Here is a 16,716-nt window from a genome sequence, read left to right on the forward strand (position 1 = left end):
CGGGGCTTGGAGGGGGCGGGGCTTGCAGGGGAAGAAGAAGGAGGGGGAGGAGGGGAGATTGGGGAAGAAGAAGGAGGAGGTAAGATTGGGGCGTGGTGTGGCGTGTGTGTGTCGCGGGGGAGTGTGGTGACGTGTTGTGGCGTTGTGTGTGTGTATGCCGCGGGGGTGTGTGGTGAGGTGTTGTGGCGTGTGTGTGTGTGTGCCGCGGGGGAGTGTGGTGACATGTTGTGGCGTGTGTGTGCCACGGGGGTGTGTGGTGAGGTGTTGTGGCATGTGTGTGTGTGTGTGCCGTGGGGGTGTGTGGTGAGGTGTTGTGGCGTGTGTGAGTGTGTGTGCCGCGGGGGTGTGTGGTGAGGTGTTGTGGCGTGTGTGCCGCGGGGAAGTGAGGTGACGTGTTCGTGCTGGGTGGGGTGCTGGTTTGGCCATGTGTGTGCGCGCGCCGGGGACTTTGCGCCATTGCGCATGCTCAGTTGTTTTGTCGTTTTGTGAGTGTGTTGTTGTGTTGTTTTTCATTTTGATTTGGTTTGTTTGTACCTAGTGGGTTGATGTATGTGCATGGGAATTTTGGTTAATTTCCGTTGGGGTTTTTTTGAGTTTTGCTGCTCCGTTCGACGCCACTTTCAGATTTATCTATATAGATATCCAACAATAATATATAATCTTTAAAATATTTTAAAAATAATATATTTAATAGTAATAAAATATTATATGATAATATTATTATTTTTCATATTTATATTCTTTAATATTCTTTATTCCCATTTCAAAATTACTGCTACATTGTCTTCAATCACATTCCAAAATAGCCGCCGGGTTGTCTTTAGTCCCAATTCCAAAATGGCCACCGACAGGCATCTATGGATCCGCAGTTAAGCATAATAATATTATTATAATTCAAAATGCCACCTGAAACAATTAAAAGGACTATAGGGAGAGAGAGTGAGAGAGCAAGGCACGTTTCAAGATGGCGATATCCTTCCAGGAAACGGTCCAAAATGGCCACCGTCAGGGGATGCCTTCATAGTCCTCACAGCGGCTGCCATCTTGTTTTTAGAAGCGGCTGCCATCTTGTCTTTAAGGCGGGGCTTTCTTCTCCTTGAGCTTCTCTTCCAAGTTAGAAAAATATTTCATTTTGGTCAGAAGGGATTTCGCTTCCAGAAGATCACCTGGGGAAATAAAATAATTATTATATTCAATTATATTGTATATTATTATGTATCATATTGTTATATAAAAGATTATTATATTACTATATTTACGAGATATTATATTATATATTAGAGATTCTATATATTAGATATTATATAAAACATTATTATATTGCAACTCACATAATGCCAGGTTAACCCCCTGAAACTCCCTCAGTAGTAAAGTTTGTTATGTTGGGCAAGTTTGCTCTAGATGCATCATCAGTGGGATTCAGTGTGTTCTCTAGTAGGAGCCCCCGGTGGCGCAGTGGGTTAAACCCCTGTGCCGGCAGGACTGAAGACCGACAGGTTGCAGGTTCGAATCCGGGGAGAGGCGGATGAGCTCCCTCTATCAGCTCCAGCTCCTCATGCGGGGACATGAGAGAAGCCTCCCACAAGGATGATAAAAACATCAAATCATCCAAGCGTCCCCTGGGCAACGTCCTTGCAGACGGCCAATTCTCTCACAACAGGAGCGACTTGCTCCTGACACGACAAAATAAAAGTGTGTTCTCTAGCTGCAGGGTAAACTACAACTCCCTCTAGGGTGAGTCAGTCCCCTCAAACTCCTCCAAGTAGTTCAGTTGGTCATGGGGGTTCTGTGTGCAAAGTGTGGGCCAGGTCCATCATTGGTGGAGGTCACAGTTTATCTGGTTGTGGGTGAACTACAACTCCCAGAAAGGAAGGTCAGTTCCCCCCAAACCCCTCCAGTAATCAAATGTCGGCATATCAGGTATGTGCGCCAAGTTTGGTCCAGATCCATTGGTGTTTGGGTTCACAGTGCTCTCTGGATGTAGATGAACTACAACTCCCCCAAATCAAGGTGAGTTTCCCCCAAAGATCTCCAGTATTTTTTGCTGGTCATGGGGGCTGTGTGTGCCAAGTTTGGTCCAATTCCGCCTTTGGTGCAGTTCAGAGTGCTCATTGATTTCAGGTGAACTATAAATTCCAGTGCCTCCAACTCCAAAATGTTCAGACGAATTCCCCTCAAAACCCACCAAATTTGGTGCATATCAGGTATGCATGCCAAGTTTGGTCCAGATCCATCATTGTTTGGGTTCATAGTGCACTCTGAATGTAGGTGAACTACAACTCATATAAATCCCTCCAAAGACATCCAGTATTTGTTGTTGGTCATGGGGGTTCTGTGTGCCAACTTAGTTCCAAGTACGTCGTTGGTGGAGTTCAGAATGCTCTTAGATTGCAGGTGAACTATACATCTCAGGACCTGAAACTCCTATAAATCATGGTGAATTTTCCCCAAACCTCTCCAGTATGTTCAGTTGCTGATTAATTTCTCTGTTTGCTGTGTACCATAGAAAAGAATAGGAATAGGTTATGGGAGAGGCAGTGGGCGGGGTCATGCAAATTCCACACCAACACAGAGAGTTAGAAACACTTGGATGTCTGTGGTGAAGGAAACACAGAAAATCTAGGATAAAATGATCCCTATATGAAAGCCTTCATTGGGTAGTGTGGTGTTTGGTGGAGGACACTAGCAGGGCTCTTGGACATGTTCATGGCACTCTCTATAACCTGCAATGTCATTGGAGGGAGGTCCATTGGTGTCTCCTGAGTGCTGGGAGCTATAGCTGTTTGTGGAGGTAGACACCCCAGACACACACACACACACACACACATTTTCACTTATTTTTTATTATATTAATATATAATATATAATTTTATATATATATATATATATATATATATATATATATATATATATATATTCTGTGCATAATGAGTTCCTTAAAAACAAAAGAACCAATGAACGAAATCACACCAAATTTGGCAACAAAACATCTCACAACACAAGGAGTGACCATCACTCAAAAAAAATATATGATTATGTCATTTGGGAGTTGTAGTTGCTGGGATTTATAGTTCACCTACAATCAAAGAGCAACGATGGAATTGAACCAAACTTGGCACACAGAACTCCCTTGACTAACAGAAAATACTGGAAGGGTTTGGTGGGCATTGACCTTGAGTTTGGGAGTTGTAGTTCATCTACATCCAGAGAGCACTGTGGCCTCAAACAATGATGGATCTGGACCAGACTTGGCACAAATATTCCATATGCCCAAATACAAACACAGATGGAGTTTGGGGGAAATAAACCTTGACATTTGGGATTTGTAGTCACTGGGATTAACAGTTCACCTACAATCAAAGAGCATTCTGAACTCCACAAACGACAGAATCAGGGCGAACTTCCCACACAGAACCCTCCTGACCAATAGAAAATACTTAAGGCCATCCAGTCCAACTCCCTTCACCAGGGCAAGAAAACATAATCAAAGTCCTCCTGACAAAAAGCCATCCAGCTATAGATAGATAGATAGATAGATAGATAGATAGAGATAGGGAGTTGTAGTTGCTGGGATTTATAGATCACCTACAATCAAATAGCATGATAGAATTGAACCAACTGGACCATACAGGACTCCCATGACCAACAGAAAACACTAGAAGGGTTTGGTGGGCATTGACATTGAGTTTGGGAGTTGTAGTTAACCTACATCCAGAGAGCACTGTGGACTCAAACAATGATGGATCTGGACCAAACTTGGCACAAGCACTCAATATGCCCAAATATGAACACAGATGGAGTTTAGGGGAAACAGACCTTGACATTTGGGAGTTGTAGTCACTGGGATTTATAGTTCACCTACAATCAAAGAGCATTCTGAACCCCATGAACAACAGAAATGGGGCAAACTTCCCACACAGAACCCCCATGAGCAACAGAAAATACTTAAGGTCATCCAATCAACTCCTTTCATCAGGGCAAGAAAACGTAATCAAAGTCCTCCTGACGAAGAGCCATCCAGCCATAGAGATAGATAGATATGATTCACACACAGAGAGATATAGTATCATAGATTTGAAAGGGACCCTTAAAGAAGGACAATGATATGTTGCATGTTCCAGGATGGGCAAACCAGACACTCTCGACATCAACACTGACAAAGAAACAGCAAGAAATACTGTTTACACACAAGCAGAAAGACATTACAAATATTAGAAACCAACACTTCCTCATTACTTTATTTTCCAGATCAACAGACTGGGCCACAGCAACGTGTGGCAGGGGACAGCTAGTTATATTATATATTATAATATATTAGAGATTATTATTTCCTGACCTGCATCAAAAGCTCTGCCGAGGCTCTCCATCAATTCCTCTCGTTTTGCTAGAAAAGGAAATAGATGTATAATAAATATATAATAAGGAATAATGCAATAAATATAATAATAATAATATACAGAAGAAAGAATAATAATAATATTAAAATAATAGTAGTAATACATAAATAATAAAAAGAAATGATTGTAACAATAATAAATAACACAAAGAAGAAATAGTAGTAGTAATATAATAGCATTCTTAATATAATAGTAATAATTATAGAAGTTATGCAAATAAAATAAGAAATAGTCATAATAATAATACAAAAATAACAAGAAATAGCCACCATTTGAAATCTATATGAATGAAAGATGTTAAATAAGATAAAAATGAAATAATATGAAGACAAATACAGACTAAAAAAGTTGATACTTATCAAGCGAAGGCATAGAATGGAATTCAAACAACTGTTGTGTTTTTTGTGTTTTTTTATGTTTTTTGTGGGTTTTTTCTTTTTTTTCTTCCCTCTTTTAATTCTTAAGATTTCCTACTTTCCTATAAGCCAATGTTTCCCCACTTTTCTTATAAATCATTTTCTTTTTTTAAAATCTTTTTAATGCATATAATTCAATAAAATTCATTTTTAAAAAAGAAATAGCCATTATTATGGTTATTATAGTACCAAATAATACAAAATAATGTAATAAAAATAATAGTAATAATAATAAAGCAGAAATAAAATTATAAAAATAATAGGAAGAAATAATACTGTAAAATAGTAAAATATATTTATAATAACAACAACAACAATCATCATATAGAACTGATTAGCGGCAATATTATTATATTTTGTATTATTGTCAGTATTATTTTAATACAATAGTAAAATATATTTAAAACTAGCTCGGGGACCTGGCAGTGCCCGGGTTATTTGAGAAAGGCATTGTTTGTTTTTTGAAGTTTGGTAATATCCGTTTAGTAATGTCTAATAAGCCTAGAGAAGACAATTATGCTGGGGAAAGTGGAAGGCAAAAGGAAGAGAGGCCGACCAAGGGCAAGATGGATGGATGGATGGCATCCTTGAAGTGACTGGACTGACCTTGAAGGAGCTGGGGGTGGTGATGGCCAACAGGGAGCTCTGGCGTGGCCTGGTCCATGAGGTCACGAAGAGTCGGAGACGACTGAACGAATGAACAACAACAACAACAACAATGCTATTTATTAGGGGGAAAGCCAGTCTTTCCTTTTGTTTTTTATGAATGCTCCCAATAAAAAATGCATAAGGATATGGGTGAACTACAATTCCCAGAATTGTGTGGCAATTCTTCCCAAACCCTGCCATTATTCAAAGTTGGACATGTTGGGTCTGTGTGCCAAGTGTGGTCCAGATCCTATATCAGCTCGGTTCAGTGCTCTTTGAATAAGGGTGAACTACAACTCCTAGATTCCCAGGACAATTACCCTCAAACCCAGCCAGTAATCAGTTGCCCATGTTTGTTCTGTGTGCCAAGTTTGGTCCAGATCCGTCGTCAGCTGGGTTCAGTGCTCTCTGGATAAGGGTGAACTACAATTCCCAGATTACCAGGGCAATCACATCCAAACCCTGCCAGTATACACAGTTGGCCATGTTTGGTCTGTGTGTCAAGTTTGGTCCAGATCCATCATTGGCTGAGTTAACAGTGTTCTCTGGAGGTAGGTGAACTACAACTCCGATAAATCAAGGTCAATTCCCCCAAACCTGGTCATGGGGGTTCTGCGTGCCAAATGTGGTCCAGGTCCATTATTGAAGGGGGTCAGAGTGCTCTGCCTTGATGCAGGGTGAACTGCAACGTCCAACCTGTTGAGTCAGTCCCCATACTCCTTCAGTCTGTTCAGTTGCTGATCAGTTCCTGTGTTTGCTGTGTGCCAGGGAGAGGGCGTGGACAGGGTCATGCAAATTCCACACAAGGAACCCTGGGATGCCTGCCTGTGGGCAGTTAGTGTTTGGGGAGGACATTGGCAGTGTTTGGGAGACGTGTTCATGGTGCTCACTGTAACCTGCAATGTCAGTGGAGGTTGTGCCTTTGGAGACTTCTCAGCCTGTTTGTGGAAAGGGGAGGCTGTCTAAGTGGACACTTCCGCCACATACACACATAAACATTTTTCACTTTTATTATGTGTATAGAAGATATAGATAATACTACTAATAATACAAAATATAATAATAATAATATACCAAAACAAATAATAATAAGAAATAATAATCCAATAAAATAGCAAAATATAATAATAATAATAATAATAATAATAATAATAATAATAATACCGGCAAGTTCCCTCTCAAGGTCGGCCATTTTGCACTGGGGGTCCTGCAGCCTCTCATTGGCCTCCATTATTTCCAATAGGAATTCGGGGTCCGATCCTGGGTCTGTCCCTTGCTCTAAGGAAACCCCATTCAGCTCCAGCTGCAAAAAGGAAATATATGAAAATATTTATATTTATTTACATGTATATATCTATATAAATAAAAATGTAATGTTAGTTCGTGCTACCATCAGAACTCAAAAACCACTGGGGGAATTGACACCAAATTTGGACACAAGACACCTAACAGTCCAATGTATGTCCTCCACTCAAAAAAATTGATTTTGTCATTTGGGAATTGTTGTTGCTGGGATTTATAGTTTACCTACAATCAAAGAGCATTCTGAACTCCACCAATGATGGAATTGGGCCAAACTTTGCACACAGGGCTCCCATGACCAATAGAAAAAACTGGAAGGGTTTGGAGGATATTGACTTTGAGTTTGGGAATTATAGTTCACCCACATCCAGAGAGCACTGTGGACTCAAACAATGATGGATCTGGACCAAACTTGGCACAAATATTCCATATGCCCAAATATGAACACAGATGGAGTTTGGAGGAAATAGACCTTGACATTTGGGATTTATAGTTCACCTACAATCAAAGAGCATTCTGAACTCCACCAATGATGGAATTCAACCAAACATGGCATACAGGACTTCCATGACCAACAGAACACACTGGAAGGGTTTTGGTGGGCATTGACCTTGAGTTTGTGAGTTGTAGTTCACCTACATCCAGAGAGCACTGTGGACTCAAACAATGATGGATCTGGACCAAACTTGACATAAAAATTCCATATGCCTAAATATGAACACAGATGGAGTTTGGAGGAAACAGACCTTGACATTTGGGATTTGTAGTTACTGGGATTTATAGTTCACTACAGTTAAAGAGCATTCTGAACCCCACAAACAACAGAAATGGGGCAAACTTCCCACACAGAACCCCCATGACCAACAGAAAATACTTAAGGCCATCCAGTCCAACTCTCTTCACCAGGGCAAGAAAATGTAATCAGAGCCCTCCTGACAAAGAGCCATCCAGCCATCGATATAGATAGATAGATATGATTCTCTCTCTCTCTCTCTCACACACACACACACACACACACATAGTATCACAGATTTGAAAGAGACCCTTAAAGAAGGACTATGATATGTTGCATGTTCCAGAGTAGGCAAACCAGACACTCTCCACATCAACACTGACAAAGAAACAACAAGAAATACTGTTTACTCACAAGCAGAAAGGAATTACATATATTAGAAACCAACACTTTCTCGTTACTTTATTTTCCAGATCACCAGACTGGGCCACAGCAACGCGTGGCAGGGGACAGCTAGTATTGAAATAAATATTTTATTTATATTATATTTCTATCATATGGTATTTTATTCATTATTTTGTTTATATACGCATTTTATTATATACTAGCTTAGGAACCCGATGATGCCTGGGTTATTAGGACAAGGCATTTTTTGATTTTGGATGTTAGGCAATATCAGTTTGGTCATTTCTTATGCTATTTATTAGGGGGGAAAGCGAGCCTTTGCTTTTTTTTAATGAATGCTCCCATTAGTAAATGCATAAGGATGTGGGTGAACTCATGCTCCCAAAATCGTGGGTCAATCACCCCCAAACCCCGCTAGTATTCAAAGTTGGCCATGTTGGGTCTGTGTGCCAAGTGTAGCCCAGATCCGTCATTGGTAGCATACAGAGAGCTCGCTGGATGTGGGTGAACTACAACTCCCAGCATTCAAAGTGAATCATCCCCAAACTCCACCGATATGCACATTTGGCTGTGTTGGGTCTGTGTGCCATGTTTGGTGCAGATCTAACATCAGCTTGCTTCAGTGCTTTCGGGATAAGGGTGAACTACAACTCACATATGCCAAGGACAATCACACCATAACTCTGCCTGTATGCAGTTAGCAGTGTTGGTCCAGATCCGTTCACAGCTCTCTAGATACAAGTAAACTACAACTCAAGATTCTCAGGGCAATTACTCTTAGACCCTGCCAGTATTTGCAGTAGGCCACGTTGTGTCTATATGCCAAGTTTGGCATCATCCGTGGGGGTTACAGTGGTTTCTGGATGTGAGTGAAGATACTGCAATTCCCATAGTCTGTGGTCCATCCTCCCCCAAACTTCACCAGGACGTCAGGTGAGTCATAGGGGGTCTGTGTGCCAAGTTTGGTCCAGGCCGGTCATTTGTGGAGGTCACAGTAGTCCATCCTACTGCAAACCACACCATGACAGAAAGGGGATCATGGCGGGTCTGTGTGCCAAGTTCAGGCCCATCATGCATGGGGGTCGCAGCGGTCCCCAAAAGAGAGCGAAAGTACTGCAAGTTCCATTATCTGTGGTCCATTCTCCCCCAGACCGCAGCAGGGCATAGTGGGTCATGGAGGGGTCTGTGTGCCAAGTTAGTTCCAAGTCCATCATTGCTGGAGTTCAGAGTGCAGTTCTTAGATTACAGGTGAACTATACATCCCAGTACCTACAACTTCTATAAATCATGGTGAATTCTCCCCAAGCCTCTCTAATATGTTTAGTTGCTGATCACTTCCTTCTGTTTGCTGTGTGCCATAGAAAAGTGTAGGAAAGGCAATTGGGGGGGGGGGGGGTCATGCAAATTCCACACCAATGGAGAGAGAAAGGAACACTGGGATGCCTGTGGTGGCGGAAACACAGAAAATTTAGGATGATATTGTCCCTGTATGAAAGGTGGTAGGCAGTATGGTGTTGGTGGAGAACACTGGTGTAGTGTAATGTAAAATAAACCACAGGTAGTTCGCGTTTGATCAGTCCACACACTGCTTTGCCTGAGAAAACAAATATGCCATGCAGATAAACAATAAAGAACAAGTAGTTTACTCTTCGTAGTTCAGAACAACCTATGTACAGTGCAATCAGTTGCATCAACTCACATAATGTCCTTTTATACGAGGTTTAAAATAGTCTGTCTTTGTCAATTTGGTTAAACTCCTCCAGCAGCTCATGAAGGAAGAGCACACTCCAAACTCTGACTCTCTCTTCTTCTTTTCTCTCTAAGCAGCTGCATAGCTCAAGCCTGAACAAAAATGTAATAGTATCCAAAAGTCCCAGTCTCAACCTGCTCCCTGGGCATTGCTCGACCAATCAGCTTCATGTATCTTATTTTGCAGTTGGCACACACATACCCACTGATTCCCTGAATGCTTCAACAATTGGCAGGGCTCTTGGATATGTTTAGGGCACTCACCATAACCTGCAGTGTCACTGGAGGGAGGGCCATTGGTGTCTCCTACGTAGTGGGAGCTATAGCTATTTGTGGAATTGGGAGCCTGGATGTGTAAGTGGACACTCCAGCCACATACACACATATTTTCACTTTCATTACATGTGTGTGTGTGTGTATATATATATATATTCCTATTTTTTGTTGTTTGTTGTTTTACCAGGTAGATGCCACGGCTGAGGGGGTCGAGGAGCGTCCGGTAGGCCTTGTTCACCAAAGAAGAGTGTTCCTCCGAGAAGCCTCTTTCCACCTAATAATAATTATTCTTATTATTATTTTATAATAATTATTATAATAATGTTGTAATAATAATAATAATAATAATAACGTTTTGACCTGCGGCTTGTGGCTGAAGCGGTCTGGGTGGAGGCGGCCCTGCAAGGCCCGGAAAGTCTGCCTCAAATGGGAAGCGTCCAATCGGAAGCGGCGCTCGCTGGGGAAACAAACCACCATTAAACATTCAATTCATAAAAAAGACATGGATTTTGGTCTATCAGCCCCGTCCGCTCATTTGCATAGCCCTGCTGGTTGGCCCCTGAGTGAGAAGGGGAGGAGCCCCTGGGAGACTCAAAGCAGCTCACAATCATAAACATTATAACTTAAAATATACAAATATACAACAATAAAACAGTATATCATTATATATTATTATCTATTATCAGTAGTATTATATTTAATATATTAATATTATTATACAGTATTACAAGCTACTAGAAGAGGTTCCTAACAGCTGCAGGTTGCGGAAGAAAAAAGGAACTGAGGCTCAACCCCACCCATTGGCAAAATGTTTCAATATATATAAGCTCTAGAACAGTGGTTCCCAATTTGTTGGTCCCCAGATGTTTTGGCCTTCAACTCCCAGAAATCCTAACAGCTGGTAAACTTGCTGGGATTTCTGGGAGTTGTAGGTCAAAACACCTGGGATACCCACAGGTTGGGAACCACTGCTCTAGAATGTTCCAAATGGCTGTGCATGTGCAGTGAAAACCCATGTGTGCAGTTTTCACAGACACTATAAAGAAGAATGAGCTTGGGTGCCAAGCAGTGTCTGGTTTTTTTTTTTAAAAAAAAGGCATTGTTTCTTTTGGGGTGTTAAGTAATATAATTTAGTTAATTAGTAACACTATTTATCTTTGCTTGTGTTTCGTATGAATACTCCCATCAGAAAATACATAACGATTTGGGTAAACTACAATTCCCAGAATCATGAGTAAATCCTCTCCAAACCAGGCCTGTATGCACAGTTGGCCATGTTGGGGGTGTGTGCCAAGTTTGGTCCAGATCTGTCATTGGTTGGGTTCAGTGCTCTCTGGATAACTTTACAGTTGGCCATGTTGGACCTACTCACGCATGACGGTCCTGAGGCTCAGCTCCCTTCTCAACTGAACTCAGTTGTGCCGCTCTTAAGAGCCGGAATGAGAGAGGCGGCCTCCTTCAGTACCAAGGTCCAGGGGCTGTCCGAATGAGCGCCTCCACCATGTTGATTGCCGCTCCCTATGGTACCGACGACACTCATTATCAGCAGAGTCCTGGACCTTGTGGTCCCATAGCCCATCAGGGGCATCTCTTTACTATTTGTGGTCTCGGTCACCTGACCTTCGTGTGTACTTACCTGTACACAGACTATGGATACCCAGGCTATCCTTCGCCTCCTCCATATGCAGGATATGGCCGATGTTACCATTATGACTGCTGCCAGGCAAAGATGGCCACACCAACTCGGGAATGAGGTGCTCTTGCATCCTGATGGCTACCACTCCCCCCCCCCCCCCCCAGAAGATCCTCCACCCCAACCCTCTGCGATTCTGGTACCTCCTACACATGAGGCTCTAGCACTGGCTGAGCCTTTTTCCGCCCAACGGGAAAGAGAGGAGGAGTGTGACCACACCGACTCTGATGCAGAGGAGACCGTCCCTTCTGCGCCTGAATGGACCCAGAATGGACTTCTGCTCTCAGAAGACTTCAAAAATGTTTCAGTCCTCATGAAGATGGCACAGGCCTTTAATCTACCCACCCTGCAACCAACAAAAGTGGTAGAAGACCCCTGCTTCCCCTCTTTGGAGCAACAGGCCCCTATGACGACTGTACCCTTGTTGGCATATTTGCTCCAACTAATCAAAATATCTGGAGTGCCTTCAGCCTTGGTCCCAGCAACTCCCAAATGTAGCTGGGACCTCTCTTCAGCCACCTGGGTAGCCAAACAACCTAAGCCCAACTCCATAGTCATGGAAACACAGCTACGCCCCTCTCAGAGGACCCGGACCTCACCTTTGGACAGAGGATAAAAAGCTGGATGACATGGTGAAAAAGTTGTTCAGCGTTCCTTTTCTCAAGTATGGTGCACTATGGCATCTATATGAGTGTATACTTCCTCTTGGGCAAAATTGCTCCCTACCTGGTGGATTTGCTTCCCTTAAGTAAACACGCATTGGTTAAGGTCTTCAGGTAGGAAGCTTGCTTACTTATGAGCCTACAAAAGGAACTTGCCAAGAACACAGCAGATACATCAGGCAAGCTCCTTGCCAGGGCAGAGCCCCTGGCTTGTCACCATCTGCCTGTATACTTATAGAGGACCTCCTATGGATGAAGCCAACCTCTTGAACCCTGAGACCGATTCTCAGCTCGAGCATAAGTAAGTATGGATACTCACCTTACTCTTCCCAACAAAAGCAACGATGGGGATTCCATTCAGAGCACCAGCACATACGCTTTAGCCCCCCTGTCTTACAAGGGCAGACAACGGCCCCAATCTTCGACACCTGGAAACAGGAAGCCATCACTTCAAGTTTCAGTACCGTGGAAACAAACCGACTGACAACAAAAAGCACAGTTTTTAGCTCCGAGACGAATAACAACCTCTCAGTTTCCCAAGTTCAGTTAACAGTTCCTCCAGTTTATTTTTCTCCAAGTCATACTCCCTCAGCTGTTTGTTCATTATCACCCTCTTCTTGGGGCAGTGCCTTGGTTAACGACATCTTCTGGGGCCACATATCACCATAGATTATCCCCATCCCTCAAAGCCTGGGAAGGGATAACAATAGACACTTGGGTAGTAGACATGGTCAGGAGAGGATATGCCATAGAATTCCACTTGTACCCTCCTGTTGGGGAGGTCTCTATCACCTAACCGTCAACAGTTCTGTGTGAAGAGGTGGACACACTCCTCACCAAGGGAGCCACCTCTGTCATACTGACAACCTGGGTGGGACAGTGTTTCTTCACTAGTTTTTTAGTTCCCAAACAGGACGGAGGGCTAAGCCCCATCTTGGACTTGGGCAATATTAATCGGTTCATCAAAATGAGCAAGTTTTGAATGGTCACCCTCTGTACCATTCTTTCATTTGTCAAAAAAGGGGCATGGCTAGTGATGGTGGACCCCTGCGATGCTTACTTCCACATTTTGATTAAAGAATGTCACCACAAGTTTCTTAGTTTTGCAGTTGATCACCATTTTTATTTGTTCAACATGCTCCTGTTTGGTCTCTCCATGTGCCCCGAGTATTTACCAAATGCATGGCCATGGTGGCAGCCTACCTGCGACAGCAAGAGGTCATAATTTTCCCATACTTTGATGACAGTCACCTGTCTCTCATGAGCAATTACAGTCTGACATTCAATACACTTTGTCTCTCCTGCTGGCTCTGGGCCTTGTGGCTGACTGAGAGAAGTCCTATCCGTCTCCCAAACATCGGAGCTGTTATAGACTCCACAACACAGAAGTCCTACCTCCTGGAGGAACGGCTCCACAACCTGTGGGCCATTATCAACAAATTCCACACCACGAGCCATGCATCTTGGGCCACACGGCCTCTACCACCACTGTCACCAGGTTCACGCGACTAAGGCTACGGCATCTGCAAACCAGGTTCCTCCGAGTGTTCAACCTGCTCCTTGACCAACAGAACATGTACTGGAACCACCACAATCGGTGCTCCAGACCCTGCCCAGGTGGACAAAGAGATCCAATGTTTGCTCAGGGATGGTCCCTCGGCCATCACTATAACTGACAACAGCTGCGTTCTGCTGGGGTTGGGGCGCCCACCTGCAAGGGTCATGATCCATAGACACTTGTCCCCACGGGAACAGGAAAATCATATCAAAGCGCTAGAACTACTATCAGTGGAGAAAGCCCTCCGAGTGTTCTCACGCCTGGTCACAGACCACGTCCTTTAGCTGATAACACACAACACAAGCATCCCGAGCTCTGGGGATTACCTGGGAAGGAATCCCACTGGAGCATTGCAGCGCACCCAAATACCTGGGAGTCACTTTGGACCGTGCTCTGACCTACAAGAAGCACTGCCTAAACATCAAGCAAAAAGTGGACGCTAGAAACAATATATATGAAAGCTGACTGGCACAACCTGGGGATCACAACCAGACACAGTGAAGACATCTGCCCTTGCGCTATGCTACTCTGCTGCTGAGTATGCATGCCCAGTGTGGAACACATCTCACCACACTAAAACAGTGGATGTGGCTCTTAATGAGACATGCCGCATTATCACAGGGTGTCTGCGCCCTACACCACTGAAGAAATTACACTGCTTAGCCGGTATTGCACCACCTGACATCCGCCAGGAAGTAGCAACAAATAGTGAAAGGACCAAGGCAGTGACATCTCCAGCTTACCCCTTGTTTGGGTATCAGCCAGCACATCAACGACTTAAATCAAAAAATAGTTTTCTTAGATCTACAGAGACACTTACTGGAACACCTCAGCAAGCGAGGGTCCAAAAGTAGCAGGCTCAAGCCCAGCACCTCAATCCATGGGTCATATGGATTGATTTGGCTGGGGTGGTCCATGCCTTGGTCACCTCTAGATTGGATTACTGTAATGCGCTCTATGTCGGGCTGCCCTTGAAAACGGCTCGGAAATTCCAACTGGTTCAATGGGCGGTGGCCAGGATGTCAACTGGCGCTCCTTACAGAGAGAGGTCAACCCTTCTGTTTAAGGAGCTCCATTGGCTGCCGTTTACCTACCGAACCCAATTCAAGGTGCAGGTGCTTACCTACCAAGCCCTAAACGGTTTGGGACCTGCCTACCTGCGTGACCGCATCTCCGTGTATGAACCCACGCGATCCCTTCGTTCATCTGGAGAGGCCCTGCTTACGATCCCACCTGCGTCGCAAGCGCATTTGGTGGTGACGAGGGACAGGGCCTTCTCTGTGGTGGCCCTCCGACTCTGGAACTCTCTCCCCAAGGACATCAGACAAGCCCCAATGTTGGCAATCTTTAGGAAGAGCCTGAAGACCTGGCTATTCTGATGTGCCTTTCCGGAATAGGATAACCTCCAGCACTACGTCCCAGAAGCACTTTATTAGAGTTTAAGACTCTCTGCACATTGCACTTGCCCGGAAATCCAACATACCTCCTGCCACACCCAGCACTTTTTAACCTGTACCCATCACTGGCCCGGCCCTGGTTTTTATTGCGTAATTGATGTATTGTTTTGTTATTGCTTATGTTTTAATTTGCTTTAAATTGTATTGTTACTGTTTTGCTGTTGTTGTGTTGAGGCCTTGGCCTTTGTAAGCCGCATCGAGTCCTGCGGGAGATGTTAATAATAATAATAATAATAATAATAATATGAGATGAGAGACTCCCTCCTTGGCACACAGAGGACTGGGCAACTTGGAAGGAGCTGAACAGACTGCGCTCTGGCACCACGAGATGCAGAGCCAATCTTAAGAAATGGGGTTACAAAGTGGAATCCACAACATGCGAGTGCGGAGAGGAGCAAACCACTGACCACCTGCTGCAATGCAACCAGAGCCCTGCCACATGCACAATGGAAGACCTTCTTGCAGCAACACCAGAGGCACTCCAAGTGGCCAGATACTGGTCAAAGGACATTTAACCAACTACCAAGCTTGCAAGATCTGTGTTATTTTTTTATCTGTTTGTTTTGTTCTGTTAGAAATGTAATACAATGGTCTGGTTGCTGATGACATGATAAATAAGCCCCTTCTTCTAAAAGCCACGCCCCCCTCCTTAGCATAGGAATATGGTTAACAAAGGAAAAGTGACACTCGCCACGCCCCTTTGGAAAGAAGAGACACGTGGCCACGCCCCTTGCCAATGGGACATCCCCCATTGGATGGTTCGAGAGGTTAGAGCGTTGCCCTTAGCGACGCATCCCTTCTACACTGCGCATGCTCGGACCGGCCCAGATCCGTGTCCTCGCTTCCCATTTCCCGCGAAACGTGAGAATAGGAGTTTTTGGCGTGTTTCGGCGTTTCCTCACCATCCCATGACGCTGAAGAGGTCCTGCTGGGGTTCTGGGGGCTGCAGGGCGCGGCAGGACGGGCAGAAGCGACACGGGGCGCCGGAGGGAGGCAGGGAGAGCCCGCAGCTCCAGCATGAGAGCCAGGCCCGCGTCGAGAGCGCCCTCCAAGGCCTCAGGCCCCGCCGGAGCGCGCCCAACCACATCGCTAGGACTTTACGACGGGGGGAAATGACCTTTTGGGGTGAGCGCATGCGTGGTGTCGCCCTCAGGGCCGTTACACGTCTGCGCATGCGCACCAGTTTCTGATGAGCCTCAGTCGCAGATCTGCGCATGCGCACCATTTAGTGCCTTATTTCGTATCAAAAGCATTGCATAAGTTTGTATAAAGCCGATAAAAATATAAGGAGTGCAGGTGGCTTTACTTCAGTTACACATTAACGCATGCGCTTTCGCGTCAACCATCTCTTGATTAAAGGTCTGCAGAACAAGCCCTATGAGGAGCGGTTTAAGGAGCTGGGCATGTTTAGCCTGAAGAA

General features: G+C 44.3%; 2 protein-coding genes across 4 annotated transcripts in view; one reads left to right on the plus strand and one right to left on the minus strand.

The window, feature by feature from the left end:
* Positions 1-10,427, plus strand: part of LOC132780924 (solute carrier family 2, facilitated glucose transporter member 11-like) — a 60,525-nt gene extending 50,098 nt beyond the window's left edge. For all 3 annotated transcript variants that reach the window (XM_060784799.2, XM_060784798.2, XM_060784797.2), the window contains one exon: positions 10,114-10,427. The gene's annotated coding sequence lies outside the window, so the exon portion shown is untranslated. The remainder of the gene's footprint in view (positions 1-10,113) is intronic.
* Positions 669-16,454, minus strand: HSCB (HscB mitochondrial iron-sulfur cluster cochaperone). Its single transcript, XM_067473583.1, has 6 exons — positions 16,199-16,454; positions 10,287-10,383; positions 10,111-10,200; positions 6,626-6,764; positions 4,337-4,384; positions 669-1,166 (listed from the first exon to the last, which is right to left on the minus strand). Exons 1-6 carry the CDS (start codon positions 16,429-16,431, stop codon positions 1,075-1,077), a joined length of 699 nt encoding a protein of 232 aa, XP_067329684.1. The 5' UTR covers positions 16,432-16,454; the 3' UTR covers positions 669-1,074.
* Positions 16,455-16,716: the final 262 nt, after the last annotated feature.

The sequence above is a fragment of the Anolis sagrei genome, chromosome X (genome assembly GCF_037176765.1).
Source record: "Anolis sagrei isolate rAnoSag1 chromosome X, rAnoSag1.mat, whole genome shotgun sequence".
Classification (NCBI taxonomy): Eukaryota; Metazoa; Chordata; class Lepidosauria; order Squamata; family Dactyloidae; genus Anolis; species Anolis sagrei.